Source organism: Passer montanus, unplaced genomic scaffold (assembly GCF_014805655.1).
Source record: "Passer montanus isolate IOZ18808 unplaced genomic scaffold, ASM1480565v1 scaffold29, whole genome shotgun sequence".
NCBI lineage: Eukaryota > Metazoa > Chordata > Aves > Passeriformes > Passeridae > Passer > Passer montanus.
The window spans coordinates 1,056,200-1,076,589 of record NW_024367596.1 but is presented as its reverse complement, the minus strand read 5'-3'; the positions used below and the strand labels follow the sequence as shown (position 1 = coordinate 1,076,589).

General features: G+C 45.8%; 1 protein-coding gene across 2 annotated transcripts in view; it reads right to left on the bottom strand.

Moving 5' to 3' along the window:
• The window catches only part of LEKR1 (leucine, glutamate and lysine rich 1), a 33,602-nt gene that overhangs the window by 1,690 nt on the left and 11,522 nt on the right, over positions 1 to 20,390 (bottom strand). For both annotated transcript variants that reach the window (XM_039713373.1, XM_039713374.1), the window contains 9 exons: positions 18,676 to 18,795; positions 18,103 to 18,278; positions 16,992 to 17,177; positions 8,485 to 8,566; positions 6,966 to 7,043; positions 6,531 to 6,734; positions 5,405 to 5,486; positions 2,312 to 2,464; positions 1,055 to 1,354 (listed from right to left, as the gene is read on the bottom strand). In XM_039713373.1, the coding sequence (XP_039569307.1) occupies positions 1,055 to 1,354; positions 2,312 to 2,464; positions 5,405 to 5,486; positions 6,531 to 6,734; positions 6,966 to 7,043; positions 8,485 to 8,566; positions 16,992 to 17,177; positions 18,103 to 18,278; positions 18,676 to 18,795 (1,381 nt within the window). The remainder of the gene's footprint in view (positions 1 to 1,054; positions 1,355 to 2,311; positions 2,465 to 5,404; positions 5,487 to 6,530; positions 6,735 to 6,965; positions 7,044 to 8,484; positions 8,567 to 16,991; positions 17,178 to 18,102; positions 18,279 to 18,675; positions 18,796 to 20,390) is intronic.

Here is a 20,390-nt window from a genome sequence, read left to right as displayed (position 1 = left end):
AGGTGTCAAACCAGGAGTGGAACCAGGCATGGAACCAGGAATGGACACATGGAGTCACGGAATCACTCATGGGAAGGCCATGCCGCCCCCCTGCTGTCCCAGCACTGCCAAGGCCCCTCTATCCCACGTCCCCATCCTTGGGCACAGATCAGGACCATGTGTGGACTTGGAATGAAACCAGGTGTGGAACTGGAACCAGGAATGGAATCAGGTGTGGAACCAGGAGTGAAACTGGGTATCAAACCAGGAATGGACACATGGAGTCACGGAATCACTCATGGGAAGGCCATGCCGCCCCCCTGCTGTCCCAGCACTGCCAAGGCCCCTCTATCCCATGTCCCCATCCTTGGGCACAGATCAGGCACAGCCTCACTGGAATTCCACTCACACCTTTCCCAGCCTTTCCAAGGAATAAATCAGTACCAACCCCAGCACCAATTCCCTTGGAAGAGTTTCATTTTTGCTGTTGACCAATTCTTTTTCCTGCCACTGAATTGCTTTGGACATTCCAGCCTAATCTTATCTGCAGTCCCTGACTCCACGTTTCCCATGGAGCAGCTCTCTCCTCCCTTCCCATTATATTCCAAGCATTCAGCAAATGTTTGTGGTCAGAATATCCATCCGTTGAATTTCTCTTTGCATTTAATTCATTTTTATGCATTCCTGAGTTAGGGAACGTGGCTGCACTGGTGGGAGCTGGGGCACCAGTTCAAGGAATGAGAAATATCCGTGTCTTCTACTCTAAAAACTGGGAATTCTTCATTGTTTACTCATGTTTGGGCAGTGGGACATGAGGCTACAGACTAAGAAATGTCTTGCAGGATCTGAAAAATAATTTTTAACAATATATTTTTCTATGAAGCACTAATTTAAGCATTTGCTGAATTAAAACTTCACATCTTTTGTGATATACTGTATTTAGGAAATGATGATGGATTTGTTTGAGAAATCTTTGCGTTTCAATGGATTTTCTGGCCACAGACCTTTGAATGATTTTAGAAATCACATGTCTCCAAGTAAAAATAACCAGGCATTTCCTGGGTCCTGTTCCTACCTCCTCTTGAACTTGACTCAAGCTGTGAATCAGCTGTGTCTTCTCCTGGGTTAATTTTTCCAGTTCATCTGACTTGTGCTTAATTTCTTTCCTCAGTTTATCCAGGAATGATTCATTGTTGCTCTTTTCCATGGTCAGCTGGAACTCAAGCTCACTGATGAGCCTTTTAAGGCTCTGGATTTCTTTCTCCTTGTCTCCATCCTTCTCTGCCACTTTCATTTGGGCATCTTGGAGCTTCTTCTCCAGAATTTCCATCTCCATCCTCAAGCTCTTGGTGGCACTGGATATTAAACCTGGGATCTGGGCGAGATCAGACAGGAATTAATCTCCACTCAGTACCTCTAAATATGGAGAATTAATAGCAGACAAATGGAGACTTGAGGAAAAAACCAACAAATTCAAACTTGCAGGTCCTCAGAGAGAAAAAAAGCCCTGAATTTACATAATTCCCTGAGAGGACACCAGAGAGCTGTAAATTAATCACCACTCACTGAGAACACAGAGATTAATTAGTGTGTTCAAGATCAAATAGAGACATTGAGGTAAAAAAAGGGAAAATTTAACTTCAAGTTAAATTTATTGCAAGTCGGTGTTTCCTCAGGGTTTAAAAACCATGGTTAAATATTTGCCAAGTGAACAAAGCCAAAATTATTTTCAGCTCTAAATCACAGTGTCCCAGATTTTAAATAATAATAAAACCTCATCACATTCCTTTCATTTTTCCAGATCTCTCAGATTTTCTCAGGAATTGTATCAAACCTTTTGGAAACTCAGGTTACAGGCACAATTTCTCAATTTTTACATAAAACTGGAGGGGGATCTGGAGCTCCCAACCCCGTGTGGTGCCAGCACCAGTCCAGCCCAGCAGGTTTTACTGGCCCTGGAGCTGCTGGGCTCCCTTGGGAAGGGGAAAAACGTGGGTGGGATTGTGGCACCTCATCATAGCCTGAAACAGCCCCAAGCTTTTAAAAAGTGATGATGTCAGATTAAATATAATTAGCAACTCTGGGGACATAGATGGAGTTTTGGTGGTGAAAATACGAGATGAGAAAGAACTTCCACACCAATTAACTTGAACTGGAATAGTTATTTTCAGCTTGTTCCATTAAAAAAAATTAAATATATTAAGAGTGTGAAAAAGTACTGTATCATCCAGAGAGAGGATGACACACAGAGAAGCTTTTATTCCTTCACATTCCCATTTTTTACAGTTTTCTGTGATCTTCTGCCACAAGTTTTCTCTGGAGCATTGCACACCTTCTGCTGGAGCTCCTCGTGTTCCCTCTGGTACTTTGTGATCAGCTCCTGCTGCTTTTGTCTCTCCAGCTCCAGCTCCACTCTGGCCTCTTCCCTGACTTTCAGAATTGCTTCTTTGTGCCGAGCCTCCCCTTTGGCCAGGTCCATCTCCAGCTGGGGGACAAGAGGGGTCAGTGGCATTGTCACACGGGGATGGGATGGCATGGCATGGCATGGCATGGCATGGCATGGCATGGACCTCAAATCCCACCCAGTGCCACCCCTGCCCTGGCAGGGACACCTCCCCCTGTCCCAGGTGCTCCAGCCCCAGTGTCCAGCCTGGCCTTGGGCACTGCCAGGGATCCAGGGGCAGCCCCAGCTGCTCTGGCAATCCCAGCCCAGGCAGGAATTCCCAATTCCCAATCTCCCACCCATCCCTGCCCTCTGGCAGTGGAGCCATTCCCTGGGTCCTGTCCCTCCATCCTTGTCCCCAGCTCTCCTGGAGCCCTGCAGGCCCTGGCAGGTCACAAGGAGCTCATCCCAGACCCTTCTCCAGTTGGAATATTGGGTGAAATTCCCCAGTGCTTACGGCATCTCCAATAATTCCCATTATAAATTCAGCCATATTTCCCCAACAGAAAGTTCTGGACTCTGGATTCAACCCTGAAGGCTGCATTTGGGAGAACACTTTTCCTAACCCAGGCTGCTCCTGCTCCTTTGTGCAGCTGATTCTGATGGATTTAATTGCAGCAGGCTGGGAGCACAACAGGCACATTAAATGCACAACACAAACCTCATTATTTCCATGATTAAAAGCACAAAAGCCCACAATGAGCTTAATTACAATTATCTAATTCCACACATTATTATGAGGAGAAGTATAATAAATCTCCCCAATGTCTTTAGGGGACAAAGAGAAACTGGAAATATTTTCATTATTTTTTTAAGCAAAATACACCCAATTCTGGGTGTGGAAGAGGTGCAAATCCCCCACTAAGTTATAGCTTAAAAATTGCTCCAAGTAGACTCTAATAATAATAATAACAACAATAATAACAATACTAATAATAGTTATTTTAAACTATAACTCTATTATAATTATTTTACATGCATAATTATATTATATGCATATATATTCAATAATTACATTATTATAACACTATATTAATTAGTACTAATATAATCATTATATAACTAATAGTAATTAGTATATAATATTAAGACTAGTAATAATAAATATGATAATTAATGTTTATTATGTAAAATAATTATTCTATAATAGTATAATATTAATATGTATAAAATATAATATAGTTTTAATTCTGTTTGTATTATAATTCTATTGGATATAACGATGTATTTATTACTGATATTCATATCAATATTAATATTTTTATGTTCTTAGATGGGAGTTGGGATTCTGAACTAAATCCCCAGATTTATTAACTCTGTCTGTTATTACAGATCCTGATCACTGGCTGGAGGCTCCTTGACTCCACACACTGAACAATTAAAGGCAATATAAAAACCTGAGCCCATTCATAGGAAACATTTCCCATTTAATATTTGAAATGAATGAAGCTGAGATCCAGAACAGGAAATAAAGTGGAGGCTGATGTGGAGCACACTGGGCACTAACTGACTTATAGCCAATTACACACCCCTCATTAATTAATACTGTAAAAAGTGTGCCCCCATCTTTTCAGGAGGGATTTCTCCGAGGCAAGGGAGGCTCAGGGAGGGGCAGGAGCACCCCTGGAGGTGCCCAGGCAGTGACAGGAGTGGCACTGGGGCTCTGGGGGCATTTGGGCACTCAGAGATGGGGCCTGGTGCCCTTGGGGGACTTTGCCAACCTCAGTAACCCTGGCATTCCATAAATACCGTGTGTCCAATGGAGTTATTTCTTAAGTTACTTCCTGAAAGGGACTTTTTTTTGTTCCACCAAAACAATTTCAGGTTTAAACGTATTTTAAACAGAAAACTTGGCCCTCTGGTGCTCTGCAGTGCACAAACCAAAGGCAATGTTGTCACTTTGTCACTTTGCTGATTTTTTGGCTGCTGAGCCAAGTTTTGGGGCCTTGCTGTGGCTGCATTTTAATGGCTGTGACACCAAAGCTGAAATTGCTCCCTCTCCCTCCCACCAATCTTTATTTTGTTCTCATGTCAGGTCGAAAACACTCTGATTATGGAGCCAGCCTGATCCCCTTCCCAAATGATATCCTGTGACAGGGAAGTGAAGGGGTTTCCAAAGAAATGTAACTGATCCTAATTGCTACCAGTCCCCAAGTCTTCCTGGGGCTAAATAAAGCTTTCAGACACTGAAACAAAAAATACAGTAATTGCAGTCACCAATTATGTGAGGCTTAAATCAGACAAGTTACAATTATTGTTCAACTCTGCTTTTAAATTTTCCTTCACTGCTGTATACACTTATTTTAATTTCTTATTATTTTTAATGTTTTTTAATTCTTTTTAATACATAAATATATTTTATTTATTATTGTTTTTAATAGATGAATATATTTTTATTTCTTATTCAGTTCAGGGTTTTTTGGTGCTCCTGGAAAAAGCTGCAGATGAAAACAAGGTTGACATGGTTGTTCATGGGAAGCAGCTTCCCAAATCCCACTGGAAGAGGCAGGAGGATATTATGAGGCTATCCTTTGGACAAAGGATATCATGGACAAGCTGTGGCTGCCCTGGATCCCTGGCAGTGCCCAGGCTGGGCTGGGCAGGGTTTGGAGCCCCTGGGACATGGGAGGGGTCCCTGCCATGGCAGGGGTGACACTGGAGGGGCTTTGAGGTCCCTCCAACCCAAACCAGGCTGGGATCCTGGGATTCCATGAACTTCAGCCAACGTGAAATGTGCTTTTGGAAACAGGAGGCTCCCCACACAAACCCTTCCTGCGAGTCCAGGGCTTTGGGGCCCCAGCAGGCCCAGAGGCCAAAGGCAAACAAGATCTGTGTGTTCCTGGCAGAATTTTTGGCTGAGTCGCTTCCAAACCAGGCTGTGTATGATGCCAGGACTCCACCACCCGTGGCACTGAGGATCATTCCCTGCTTTCCTGTGCCCTGTGTGGTACTGAGCCCCCCAAGCAGAGCCCCCAGGGTCACCTTGTCCCTCCAGGAGTCCTCACTCTGCACCTTCTGCCTCAGCGTCTCCTGCAGCTGCTCCGTCCTGCTCTTGAGCAGCTCCCTAAAAACACAAATTCCACGTAAATGGAAATTACATGTACTCTGCCCACACTGCTGGAATCCCCTGGCCTTGCAATGAAGTCCTGCTGTCCTTGGCCCAGGAATCCCCACTTGGAATCTCCACCACACCCTCACTTGCCTCCTGAATTTCATGTTTTAAAGAAAAGTTGGTGCTTGATCCTCCACTTCAAATGGCTTTTTAATATTTCTTTGATATTTTCAAGACAAATTTCAAAGAACACAGAGAAACTTAAAATATTCCACCCATAACTTGTATTTCATGAACTTGGAATATTAGGATCATTAATAAAAAAATTGTAATGGGTTTGGAACGAAAACCACTGAGTGCTTTCTGTTTCTTATGGGGGGCTTGTAGGGCAAGGCTCCTGGAGAGGTTAAATTCCTGTCACTGATGTTGTTAACAACTTGTCCACCTCAAAAATTCCTTGGTATTCCCTCAGCCAGGGTTCTGGACAGGATCTGGTGCTTGGGGAGGTGTGGGAGCAGCTTCCCACCAGTCCAGGCTGGCTCTGAAGGGTCTCAGCTGTGAACAAAGCTGCCACGGTCCCTGGGACTGCTTTTGAGATGTGCAAAATAAAGCACTGGGCTTCTGAGGGCTGTTTTCCCTGGAATGGGATTGAGCTTGAGTGCCTTGCTTTGGACTCCCCAACCTGAATCTGTATTTTTTTAATTACCTGCTGTAGAATCTCCATCTCCAGTTTTACTCCTGACATCCACATGCTTGATTTCAGGATTCAGGAGTGCCAGGAGGCACCAACTGCTCTGCATTTCAGGGTTTGGATATTCCCTGCACCTTGGGCACAAAGAGCAGCTGAGCAGCTGCAGAAATGGGGCTTTGGGGCTCAGATCAAACTCCAGATGAAGCTCTGCACTCCAAGCAAACTTCTCTACTCCTATTTTTAATAGTACTTTTCCTTCTCTTCTCTTCATCCAAGTTTTGTTTATCCCATTATAATTTAAAAGCCCAATCCAATGGCCCCCAAAATCTCAGACTTTCCAGGAGCACCAGCTCAGCTCCCTTTACCTCTCCTGTTTCAGCATCAGCACCTCCTGCTCTGTTTGGCTCAGCAGAGCTTTGAGGGTTTCCAGCTCACTCTCTGATCTCCCAGTTCTTCTCTTCAGATCTTCTTCTCTCCTTTCTTTCTCAGCCACCTCCTCCTGTAAATGTTTGCAGACTTGCTGGCAAACGAGAAGGGATTCCTCCTTTTCCTTCAGCTCTTTTGTAAGTCTACAGATGAAATAAAGAAATAGCAGCATTGTAGTTACTATGTTCTTACTTATAGACAAAAATAATAATGCCTGCAAAATAAAATATTGGTCAAAATCCCATGTGTTTTTTATGAAGTTAAATCTACTGACTTGACAGAAAATTTTTAATGTATTGCATAAAATCTGCATTAAAATAATAAAATGTTTGCTGTCATTGCTCAAAAATGTGAAATATCATTTCAGCATTTACCTGGACTCAGCAATTCCATTCTCATATTTGATCTTTTTCAGTTCATTTTGACAGACATCAAGTTCTGTTGACTTCACCCTAAAAAAAAAGGTAAAAAAGGTTATTATCCAAAGAAATGAGCCTTTACTCCTGGATATCACTTCTGGGTGTATTTTCCTCCTTGCATTTTCCATATCAGGTAAAAGGCCATGAACAGAAAGTTCTGTCAGCTCCAGCAATGATTGTTGATAATTGGAAGTTACACTTCCAGTGCCATCTCAGCCTGCCCTGGATCACAAGTGTTGCAAACAAGAAGTGAGATCTTGCAACACTGATGACAGTTTTGAGTGATAAATGAATAAAATGGAACAAATCCCAATTTTGTAGGTAAAAGAGCTGGAAACTTTGCAGGTTTCATGTCATGATGTCACCATTGCACCAATTAATAACCATGGTTAAGGTTCATATTTACATTTAAACAGATATAGAATATGTTGTTTTATTAAACTGTGCCCATATTACTGAAATGTTCATTTACACTTGGAAAGCCCCCAGTGTTTATTTAACTGTGTTCATGACATCTTTGTTTCCCACTCAGTCCTTACATTATCATCAAGTACTCTGTTGCTAAGCACCCCAAATATTTGCAGCTGGGCCATGGTCAGACCCCCTGGGTGAAGGAACTGAAAGCAGGAGGTGCAGAGCAGAGGAGCACAGTCCCTCTGCTCAGCTCGCCAGGGACAGGGAGCTGCTGGTGGCAGAGCCTGGCACTGCCAGCTCCTGAGCCTCACGAGCACCACTGGTGCCTCTCAGCATCCTCTGCCTCCTGGATCCCCTGGATTCTCCTGGAGGTGGTGTCCCCAGCTGCTCCAGTGCCCACTGGCGTTCTCAGCACTCAGCTGTGGGATTTGTGATGTTTTGTGGTGTTGGGGTGCCAGGCTCCTGCTGTGGGAGTGTTCTGGAAATGGGAGAAAATCCTGCAGTGGTTTGGGTTGGAAGGGGCCCCAAAGCCCATCCTGCTCCCCCCACCCTTTCAAGAGACCAGGTGCTCCAAGCCCCATCCAGCCTGGCCTTGGGCACTGCCAGGATTCCAAATTCCCTGGAAAACCTGTGCCAGGCCTGCCCACCCTCCCAGGGAACAACTGCTAATTCCCAACATCCCACCAACCCTGCCCTCTGGCAGTGCTCTATCACTATACATTCCTTCCTTCCTACAGAAAATGTGTATATATGCACATTTTTAGTCCTGAAGCTAGGTGGGATTCCCAAAATGCCTCCTGCACCCGTGTGTTAGGTGAGGCACTGCATCAGCTCCTTGGCCCTGCTCTGCAGCTCCAGCAATCCCTGCTGGAGGAAGGAAGCCCTGCTCCCACAGCCAGGCTGCCTCAGGCAGGTGCTCAGAAATAATCATATGGAGATAAAATAGTTCCTCTGTTGGTCAAAACCTTCTCAGAGCACTGTGACAAGCAGCACTGGCTGGAAAAAAAAAAGTTATGTGTTTTATGTGCAGCGGGAAGCAATCAAGGAGTGGGAATCTTACAGCAGCAGCTTCTTGTAGTGGTCCATCTCTGCTGTCACCTTCTGCAGCTGCAGGCCAGCTGTCTCCACCTGATTTGTTAAATCTGAAAGCAAAAACACGAGGTTGTGTCTCTGTCAATGTTAAATCAATCCACTTCAGTGGTTTGTTTCCAGGTGGGAGCTGCAGCTCCTCGCTCCCACCTCAGGCAGAGCAGTGCACGTGAGCAGAGTGACTTTACAGCAAAAAGCTGGGGTTTGTTTGTGTGTTTGGGGCTTTTTACCCCACCAGAAAACACCACATTCAACTACACAGAAACATGAAATCAGATTGTTTGCTTTAAATCCGATTGTTGTACAGAGAGCACACAGATGCAGGAAGGTGGCCCCAAAACTCACCTGGAATTCACTTCATCTGAAACCCTGGCAGTAATTAAATGCTGTACTTGCCTTATCCTCTACATGTTATCCTTCAGAACACACCACCTCAGCTCCAATCAGCCACTGCCTTTTCCCCAGTACAATCCCTGGTTTTTTAGTTAAATTATCTCATTTGGTTTTGTGTGCCTTAATATCCCCCTTTTCTATGCTTTCAAATCCTAAGAACAGCCATAACTGGCAGATGAGAAGCCCTTGAAACTGCAGCAGCAGCACATGGCTCCATCAGATTCTCATCTCCAGGAACATATCACAGAACCATGGAATGCCTTGGGCTGGGAGGGACCTCAAAGCTCATCCAGCCCCAGCTCCCCTCCACTGTCCCAGGCTGCTCCAAGCCCCATCCTGGAACACCTCAGGGATGGGGCAGCCACAGCAACTTGGGCACCTCTAAATATCCTCATGAACAAGAGCTGCCTCTCCAGAAAGCCTAAGAATGATTTGGAATCAAAGTTTCTACCAAAAGGACAGCACAACAAACTACATGGAAAAAAATCCAGTGACAAATCATTGCAACAGATCTGGAAGTGAAAGAAAAAACAAGATTATTCCTCAGAAAGCAACAGCAAACAAAGTGAGGTGACCTCGTCTCTGAAGGGAACAGCTCCCATGACAGTCCTTCAAAGCTCCCTGATGCATCTTCCCAGAAGCCAAATCTGCCATTCCTGTTCTTAAATTTATCATTTCACCCCAATTCCCTGAATTTCTGTAACTTTTCCCACGTGTCTCTGTCAGTCATTTCCAGCAATGATGATGGATGATCCCAGTGTGGGATTTCCTGCCAGCCACACCTTGTCGTGATAAATCCTACAAGTGGAAGATTCTCCTCTTTTTCAGTAAAGGAAAAAGGAAAATAGTTCATAAGACTACAACAAAAATAACCAGGGAGAGAATTATACAGGGTAAAGCACACAGGACGAGCCAGACCCATTCCCAAACTATCAGCATTTATAAAGAGCTTTTTGAAGAGAAAAATAAAATTTCTTGGATTTGATTGAACCCTTGGGAAAATCATGCCCATCCTCACAGGCTGCTGTGGAGGCGTTTCCCAAACAGTTCTTTCTAAACTTTTTAAAATTGTTATTTTAAAAGATGTCTGCCAATAATTAATAACTGTGGTCTTTTTTAATTCTCCCTCAGTGTGGGAGTGTGGACACAAGTTCTGGAATAAAGGAAAAGGAGAGGGATGATGCTTGGTTTGGCTCTGTACTTTGGGTGGTCTCTCTCAAAGCTGTTTCCTCTTTCACTCCATTTGTTCTCAGAAGTTTTCATGCTCACTGAGCATGGACAGGAGTTTTTCATGAGGGAATAGATGGATTTAATTACACAAATAGTTTCTGCAAGTCTTCTCTAGAGAGAATTCCCACCGAAGTCAATGGGAGCTGGTGAGCAGCAAGTCCCCGCCCATGGAGGCAGATGGCAATGAAAAGCATGGTAAAAATGAGGCCACCAGTCAGGAGAATGGCAACACAAAGGAAACTGCAAACCTGCTGAACAGAGGAAAATGCACTCAAACCCTTATGTAAAAACATTCTCTGGTAATGGAAATAAAGCCTATTGCAAAACGTGCAAAGAGCCCACACTCTGTAATACTGATACTGGGCTCAGTGCTCAGGAACCGCCTCATCTCAAAGACCCAGCAGGCCCAGCCCACCTCAGTTTCATTTCTGTTGAATTTTACTTATTTTCGTGACTCAGAATGGCTCTCACCACCGTCACAAACCTTCCAGTAACCTCCTGTGAGGTGACAAGCACAGGGACTGGGGGGCACAGCCCAGCGAGGACCTGACGAGCCGCAGAAACAGAAACACAACAAACTGGGGACTGTTTCCTCTTCCCCGGGCAAATTGCATCACTGCAGCCCCTGGCGTGTGCACAGCACCCAGCAGAGCCTGCCCACAGCTGGCTTTCAGGAATTTAACCACCCAGTTTGCATCCAAGGGCACGGTGCCCCAGCTCCTGCCTGGAAACAGCAACAACTGGTGAAGTTTTCAGTCAAAAATAAAAATAATAAGCAGCACATTGGGTAAGCAGCCACTCTGGAAGCCATCAGCTCCACAGCTAATTCCTACCAGATTCCCAGTGAGGCTGGATCAGAGGCACACGTGGAAGAGCTGTGTAATTTTCTGCTTTTCCTGCAAAACCTACAAAATCCAATCCAGTATAATTGCCAACAATTTGGGGGTAATCTGAATGAAAGCTCAATGTTTCATATATGTGCACAAAAAAGATTATTTCCCTGCAGTTAAGACTTCATGGGGAGGTTCATAAGGTTCTCAAATAGCTCATGGAATCCCAGAATGGTTTGGGTAGGACCTTAAATGCCACCCAGTGCCACCCCTGCCATGGCAGGGACACCTCCCCCTGCCCCAGGTGCTCCAGCCTGGCCTGGGACACCTCCAGGGAAGGAGCAGCACAGCCTGGGGCTCAAAGCCATGTGCCATCCCCAGCAGGGCTGGGATCCTCCACCTTCCCTCCCCTCCACTCGGGGTCCCCTCTCAGTCAGGGACCAGCACTGGGAGCTCAGAGCTGGGGATGCTCCAGGAACTGGAACAGAGAGCACACAGAGCCCTGGGCAAGGCACACTGCAACCCAGCCCCTCCTGCTGGGGTTCTCGTGGATCCTGGGAAATAGGAAGTTGTAGCAATTATTTAAAACTTACTTGATAACTACCCCTTGCATGGGCCCTGAATTTGGCCAATCAGCAGTGCCAAAGGGGGCAAAAATATTGAATTTTTCTCAGAACACTAATTCCAGGCAAAGTCAGACGTACACTTAGCACAGATAGTTCCCGGTACATTTATTTAAAGAGCATAGCAGACAATCTGGGAGAAATATGAAATACATGCATGAAAAATTACAGTGTCAGAGCAGGAAAACATTGCCTCACCACGTGTTTCTAAGGAGACCAAAGAAGTGAAGTAACACCCCAAGGCCCTGCACAGAACAGAGCTAATTCTTTGCATTTATAATAGCTCATGTACTGTGTTCTCTAAGATAATTTTTTTTTGTCTACACAACAAAGTCCTTCTTTTAATTTGTGACTCACAAAAGTCTGGAAGGAGCCCAGGGATGGACTCCAGACTGAGATCCTTTCTGGAGACCTCACCAGTGCCATCAGGAGGTGTCCAAAGCACCCAGTGCTGCCAGGGACTGGGAGCATGTGCCAGGAGAGGAGTGGCTGAGGTTTATCTCCCCCAGCACGTGTTGCTGACCACTGCCAGACTGGGCTCCATGGCCCCCTGCTTCCTTCTTCCACCTTCATAAAACCAGCAGGGAAAAAGGAACCAGATTCTAAATGGTTTTGAGTGGCACAAATCAAGGGCAGCCTCAACAGAATAAACCAACAACTGCAACCATGCAAACACGGCAATCTCCAAGACCTTAAAAATCCTTAAATAGGGAAAAAATGTTATTTTGGCAAAGCCTGCTCCCCTCCCACGCCCCCAGTGACACAGAACAGGCACTCCTGCCCTCAGAAGGGCTGGCTTTGCTCATCCATGGCCTGAGTTCACACTCCAGCACCAAGGCCTGGGTCTAAAGCCTGAATTTTCTGCCTGTATTCCTGCCTGCTTGAAGCCAAGCTAATGGGGATGTGTCACAATTCCTACAGACCTGCTTCTCCTACACATTAACACTGGTTTGAAATACTGGAAAAACTAAACAGGAAAAAGATGGAGATTCTGACCTTAATTTTCCTTGGGGATAATTTGTTACCCTCGATGTTTAGGCCAAGCAGACAAAACAAAATACAACAAAGACACATCCTTTAATACAGAATTAGGGTTTGGTTTGGAAGGGACATTAAATCCCACCCCTGCCCTGGCAGGGACACCTCCCACTGTCCCAGGGACAGCTCCCACTGTCCCAGGTGCTCCAGCCCCAGTGTCCAGCCTGGCCTTGGGCACTGCCAGGGATCCAGGGGCAGCCCCAGCTGCTCTGGCAATCCCAGCCCAGGCAGGAATTCCCAGTTCCCAAGATCCCATCCATCCCTGCCCTCTGGCAGTGGAGCCATTCCCTGGGTCCTGTCCCTCCATCCTTGTCCCCAGTCCCTCTGCAGCTCTCCTGGAGCCCCTCCAGGCCCTGCCAGGGCTCTGAGCTCTCCTGGAGCTGCTCCTCTCCCAGCCTGGCTCCAGAGGAGACCCTGGGTTCCTGCTTTTCCTCGAGAAGCCAAGTGTGGCCCTTCTCTCAGTGACACCCCACCGCAGCCTGGTCCCAGCCCCTGGCAGGGAGCTGGGAGTGGGTGCCATGGATTCCTGGGCCTCCTCTGGCACTCAGGCTGCTGAAAGCTCTAATGAGCCATTGCCTCTCACCCTCTGCTCCAACAGCAGCCCTGTATTCCCTGGCTCTCAGCCTCCCCAGCCTTCCCACCGCGGCTGGAATTCATCAAAAAATACATTTCAACAGCACTTGTAGCTGGCTGAACTGCAGCCTGCCTACAGCTGCAGGCAACTATTCCCCCTCTGCATTTGCAAAGCTCCTCAAAGTGGTTTTTAAAGTGCCATTAAAGACACTCCAGGAGATGAAAACACCTCTTTTCCGAGAGCAGTGCTAGCATTCCCTCTCCTTTCCATGAGCAGGGCTAACATTCCCTCTTTTCCGAGAGCAGTGCTAGCATTCCCTCTCCTTTCCATGAGCAGGGCTAACATTCCCTCTCCTTTCCATGAGCAGGGCTAACATTCCCTCTTTTCCATGAGCAGTGCTAGCATTCCCTCTCCTTTCCATGAGCAGGGCTAACATTCCCTCTTTTCCACGAGCAGGGCTAACATTCCCTCTTTTCCAAGAGCAGGGCTAACATTCCCTCTTTTCCATGAGCAGGGCTAACACTCCCTCCTTTCCATGAGCAGGGCTAACATTCCCTCTTTTCCATGAGCAGGGCTAACATTCCCTCTTTTCCACGAGCAGGGCTAACATTCCCTCTTTTCCAAGAGCAGGGCTAACATTCCCTCTTTTCCATGAGCAGGGCTAACACTCCCTCCTTTCCATGAGCAGGGCTAACATTCCCTCTTTTCCACGAGCAGGGCTAACATTCCCTCTCCTTTCCACGAGCAGGGCTAACATTCCCTCTTTTCCAAGAGCAGGGCTGACATTCCCTCTCCTTTCCACGAGCAGGGCTAGCACTCCCCTCCCCAGCTGCCTGCAGTTTTCCACCACCTCTCATCAGGCTCATCATGCAGCAGACCACCAGGTTTGGATTGGGAGCTGAAGTAGCCTATGGAGCAGGAGCAGCCAAAGACCAAAAATTCGGATTTTGGGAGCATCAGCAGCAATTTCAACCCATCCAGAGCAAGGCCAGAGCTGTCACGAGCTAGAGCAAAACCACAAGGACTTTGGGGAGGAAAAATTAATTTTTAATTTGTGATTAAGTGAAGGATCTAGCTGGTAATAAAATGAAAGCAGAAATCTTTTAGGAGCCCGTGCTACTGCAGCCCTGCTGCTGGCAGCACTAAGAACACAGACACATTATCACATTATTGATTTTGGATTTGGGGAAGCTGATTGATTAAACAATTACCCAGCAGACCTTACCCTGTGCTGAGCATTTGTCAAGACCTGTCACCTCCCTTAACTGGGTGATGCTCTGTGAGGCTGAAAAGTGCCTTGAAGGCAGCAATCCATCTGATCCCACAAATCCCCTGCAAAGGGGATCTCCAGAAAGCCTCCACAAGCATGAGAGCAAAAACCATCAGCAGAAACAACTGCTTGCTCCCTGCTCTTGCAAATGCCTGCTGTGATGTGAAATAATCATGACCTCACAATTCAGTGAGGAACATGCAGCAGAAGAATCCTCAAAATATTGGTTGCAGAAAGGAAAATCCTTTAAAAACACACAGATCACAAATCCTGGTAGTTTTTATTATTTCTGGAGTGCCAAATTATTTCAAAGAGGGACTTTGGAGTAGCTTGTGGGAGGGAAAAAAGCAAAATAAGGCAAAACCCCAAGCTCCCTCCAAAGCATGGACACTCAGGGTGTGGCTGATTTCCACACCCCACTTTGGACAGGACAAATCCACTCCCTGGAACTGATTTCCAGTAAGATGTTTGTTCCCACTCATTTATTTTTAATACAATGGCAAACTCATTTCATATTTAATGATTGTTTCATGAGAAACCCCTGTTTGGTATTTCAAAGAGAACCATTTTTATCAGCAGTGCATTAACTGGGTTTATTACCCTGACTCCCTAGAGCCAGACCCCTTGAAATCCTCCTGGATTTGTGTTTCACTGATCCATTCAGGAAGGGTGGAATCCAAATGCCTGAGCCAGCAGCTTTCCTGCCTTGAAACCTCCTTCTGGATACCCACATCAAACGTTTTACTGCTTCTTAATAACTCATTTATTAGCAAGTGACTGCTACATTTTATTAATCAATTTTAAAATGCCTCACATAAAACATCAGCCAGCTTAGATGGCATTTTTACTCATCATTAAGATTTTTCAGGGTCCTAATATTCTGTATTAATTCCATATATGGAATTAGCTGTGGTTTTAGCTACGTTTTCTCCATAAAATCTCAGTTGTTTTATATTTCACTGCAAATTTTCAGTGTGGGACAGTGGAAGGTGTCCCTGTCCCTGGCAGGGGGTGGAATGGGATGAGCTTTAAGGTCCCTCCCAACCCAAACCCCTCCAGGATTCTGTGATAATTAATTGTGATGGGCTGATGCAACATGCCAATTTAGGGAAGCAAACTCAGGTTTTCAGAAGATCCAAGAAGCCATGCAGGCCCTCCAAAGATACAGAACACAATGAACAACTTTTAAAAATAAAATAGAGACTGCCAAAACCTCTCAAAATTTTAAGATAAGAACAAGGCAGTTCTGCATGGAGTTAAGGGGGGCAAAGCAATGGAAGTGTTTGTTTGCCATGCTCATGAACAAACCCTGAACTCTGCAGTAAGCAGAGGGGAAAGGGGCCTCAGCCAAGGGCAGTTCTCCCATCACATAAATACAGCAATGCAGGTGCTTGGTGTCATGATGCTAACCCACGTATTTCAGAGTGTGAGAGATCTCCTGATGAGGTTTTATGTCCACTGCTCCTTATAATTTCTACAAAGACAGAAGGTGTCTTTGCTGGAGCTTTTCAGCAGTATTGCTATAAAGACAAACCAATTGAATATTAACATATAAGATATTATTCTGTTGTTACAATGTAGTAATGAGTGCCATGCCCATGCTCAGCGCCAGGGCTGGTGACTCAGGGATGGGATCTCACCCCTGCTGCTTCCACAGGAGCTGAAGGAGCACTGAAGTGACCAGCACTGTCACCTCCTGCTGTCAGTGTGTCCCACGCTGAGCACAGGCAGCTGGGGACTGCTGTGCCAGCCTGGGGACTCCAAACCCTGCCTGGAACAGCACGACCTCACAGGTGCTCCCAAGGTCCTAAAACACCTCTGAGCCAGAGCTGTGAATGCAAGAGAACAGAGACCCAAGGGATACCCACATAAATAATCCTTTTGCACTGAGTTTTTGTGTGCACACAGCTCCCAGGGTGTCATTTCAAGTGCTGTCACTGCTCTCACCCTTTCCAAGAGCATTCTCTGCTTCCTGAGACACAATCAAGGGCAGATCATTAGAGTCTGCTCTTTAATGGCTCAGAGAAAAGGGCCTGGCTGGTCTGTCCTGCTTTTCAGAACTGCTCTGAGAGCCAGAAATCCTTGCTGGTCCTGCACTCAAAATGAGACCAATTCTTTGAATTTTACCCTCAGAGCTGGACAATTAACAACAGGATTGTACTCCACCACCTTCATGATTTTCCTCTTTTCTCCCCTGGTCCTGCACTCAAAATGAGACAAATTCTTTGAATTTTACCCTCAGAGCCTGATGTTCTACTTAAGCTGGACAATTAACAACAGGATTGTACTCCACCACCTTCATGATTTTCCTCTTTTCTCCACTTGTCCTCCCAGCAAGTCTGATGCTCCTACCAGGGTTCCAGACTCCTCGGAATGACATTCCCTCCTTCTGACTGCAGACACCCACCTTTTGTTCAGGCCTGTTGAGTCTTTTCACAGTAACAACCACAATCTTGTGCTTTTAAAAACATTTCTTTTTCCCCCAGGATTTTTGCCAGAAAGGATAAAAGCTTCTCTTACCCAGAGTTTCCTTCTGCAGCTCACGGCACCGGCTCTGGAGCTCGCTCCCCTGCTGAAGGGAAGTTTGGAGCTGCTGAGTTTTCAGCTCAACCGTGTCAGCCACCTCAGTGAGGTGTTTGACCTTCTCCTGCAGACACTCGTTCTCCCGCTGGGATTTTGCCAATCTTTGGTTCAGTTTGGGTATTTCTGAGGAGGCAAAACAAATCCATGTAGACTGTTGCTGTTTTTATGTTAATCATGAATGAGAACATCAAAGCTGTGGATCTGCTCTGCAGCTCACAGGGGGAGGTGGAGATGCACATTCTCATCCTGCCCTCAAAGCCCTGACCAAACTGACCCCAGAGGTTAATCTGGGCTACAGTGGGATCTTTGGGTTGTCCTGTGCATGGCCAGGAGCTGGCTTTGATCCTTGTGGATCCTCCCCAACTCGGGAGATTCTGTGATTTTGTGGCTCAGTCAATCAGCAGCTCATCCACACTGAAAAACTGCTAGGACAGGAATATGTCAGAATATTGTTTCTGAAGGCCTTTAAAGCTGTGAATTGGGCACGGGGCCCGCTGGGGAGCTCTGGCTGTTGCAGTGTGTAACTGCACCACTGCACACAGTTTTCAGTGACAAATGGCATCCAGGGCTCAGCCTGAGGCTGGGCACAGCCCCTCCTGAACAAGCCTGTCCCTGCTCCCAGCCCCCTGGCCCCTGTGGGAGCAGGAAGCAGCCTGGGACCAAGGGAATTCTGGCCAGCCCAGGGGCTGCTCCGTGCCCCTTGCAGGCCCAGGGACCCTCAGATAAGGAGGGCTGCAGCTGGCAGAGCTTCTTCTCACCGGAATGGGAGCAGGGAGAGCTGCTGCTCTTGGGTGTGAGTTTGCTCCAGAAGTCCCTGCTGGCCCTGCGCTCAAAATGAGACCAATTCTTTGAATTTTACCCCACTTAAGATGGACAATTAACAGCAGGACTGTATCCACCACCTCCATCATTTTCCTCCTTTACTTCTCTTGCCCTGTCCAGTTTGGGGGGCAGCACTGCAGGACACCCCAGCAGCTCCCACAAGGATGCAGCAGCACCCTGGAGGATCCTTTTTTCTCTTGCCCAGAATGCTTGCAGGATGCTTTACCTGTCAGAGCTTCTTTGCTCATGGCTTTTATTTGCCGAAAAATTTCTTCCTTCATGGCAGCAAAGCTCTCCATGTTGGTGGAGATGACCTCTTTAATACTGTCTAGTTCACTCCTAATGAAAGGGAACAGTGAGACAGCCTTGTTCAGGGTGGAGCAATGGTGTTCCAAGGTAGTTCTGCAAGAAAAAAATGTACCAGATGTATATTTATAAATTATTCTATAAATAAAACTTGGGAATTAGACTAAGCCTGACAACTACGTTCCCAATATCTGGTAATTTATACTGCACTGGGTTACAATAATTCAGTGTATGAAGTGTGCTGTGTGTTGAATGTATCATGTATAATAAGTTTCCCCATCTAAATGTTTAGAGCTTTTATACATAAATGAAGAAAACTGGGTTTGTTTCATCATTTCAAAATCCAGTGCAGGAAACTGTACAGCCATTTTTAATTGAGAAATCAGAGTAATCATGTTTAAATTACTGTATGCCCAGGTTTATGGTGAGCCTTTATAAACATATGCAAGAAATACAGCATTTCCAACATCAGCATTCCTTTTTGGGTTCTCACCTGAGCACCTGTGACTGCTTGTAGGCAGCTTCCTTCTCCTCCTGGAAAAACTGCAAATCAGCTTTCACAGTTTTCATCTCCTCCTGCTTGGTTTTAAGTTCCACTGTCAGGGTTTTTATCCTACAGATGTAAATAAAATAATCAGAATTGTTTGCACCAATAATCAACCTCCAACTTTGGTTCCAGCTTTTTCTTTTTCCAGGGCAGGAGCCAGCTCTGTGCTGGCCTCAGGCACAGCAAACCCCTCCAGAACCATCCCCCAAGGTGTTCTTCTCCTCTAGCATTTACCTTGGGAACTTTTCTCTACAGCACCAGTTTGTTTTTCAGGCACAGCTACCCCAGTGTAAATAAACACCGTTTAAACATTGCTCTTTCAACAATTCAGCACTTGCTCCCATAATTGTCAGGAAATGAATGGAACTGCACAGGGATAAAAGAGCTGAATCCAGTTCCCTTCCTGTGGTACATGTGAGGAACAATCCCACGCAGCACATCAGCCCCAGCTGTTTTCTGGAGATAACCATCCTAAAGCAGCCTCCCAGCCCCAAAAATACCACTCCAGTGACAAGCAACTGTTAAAAACCAGCCCCTGTTTAAGCTTTCAACACCTACTGCTCACACAGAGAAAATGATCTATTTGTCTCCTGGTGACTCATTGCCACAAGTAAATAAGTAATGTTTGAATAGACAAGAATTTTACAAAACCAAAGGCTGGCAGAAGCACTACATCAGCCTTGGCTTCAATTTTAAACAGCAGGAGAGAATGAGAATGATTTATGCTGAAAATATATCAAAATTAAACCAAACTATGACAGTGCATTAGTTACTGTTATCACACAGATCAGCACCAAAATGGACATTTAAAAAAACATTAGTCCTGGTTAAGAAACATGGATCTGCAGAGCTCTGATAAATCTGAACATCTGGGGGTTAAAAAGCAAGTACTTGAGGCTCAATTGTGAACCCTGGAACAAAAAAAAAAAAAAACAACTCAAAAAGCACAAAGCAAAACAAAAAAAAATTTTTGAAGATATTCCTGGCATTACTTTTCTAGGAAATTTTACCCATTGCTACCTGCAAATTTCCAGGAGGTGGAGAGCAGGAGGAGAGAGAAAATCTGTTGGATTGTGGTTGGGAGCAGAGTTGTTGTCATTCACAAGAAAAAAAAAAAAAAGTCCATCCCCTAAACAGCTCCAGGAATTCAAATCTACGTTTGCAGCTGAGGAAAAAATCAGTGATTTGTCACTGACCAGTAACAAACCCAAACTCTGGGAGCCGGGGAGAGCCAGATGCTCATTTTCCATTCTAGTTCTAGAATGGGGAGTATTTGAAGTTCTTTTGGATTAAAAAGAAACTGGTAAATAAGAAGAGCCACATTTTCTTCCTCTTTCCATTCCAGAGCTGACATTAAAGGGATGTTTCCATGTCCTGCTCAGTCACTCACTAAAGAACCCGTGGAAAAGACAAGACAGTTGCACTCGGCTGCTACCATTAGAAGAAAGCAAAATAAACACGTTATTCTGGGTTTTTAGCACCAAGGGAGAGTCCAGGGCATGTTAAAAGCTGGCATTTGAGAAGGAACAGGCTGATCTCACCCTGTGCCACAGAGCACTCCCTGCCCAGGCTGGCATCCATCCCCTGGTGCTCCTGGGGAGCACAGGAGGAGCCCTGGCAGAGGCAGCGGGTCAGGCCGTGCTCACCCCGAGCTGCCAGGG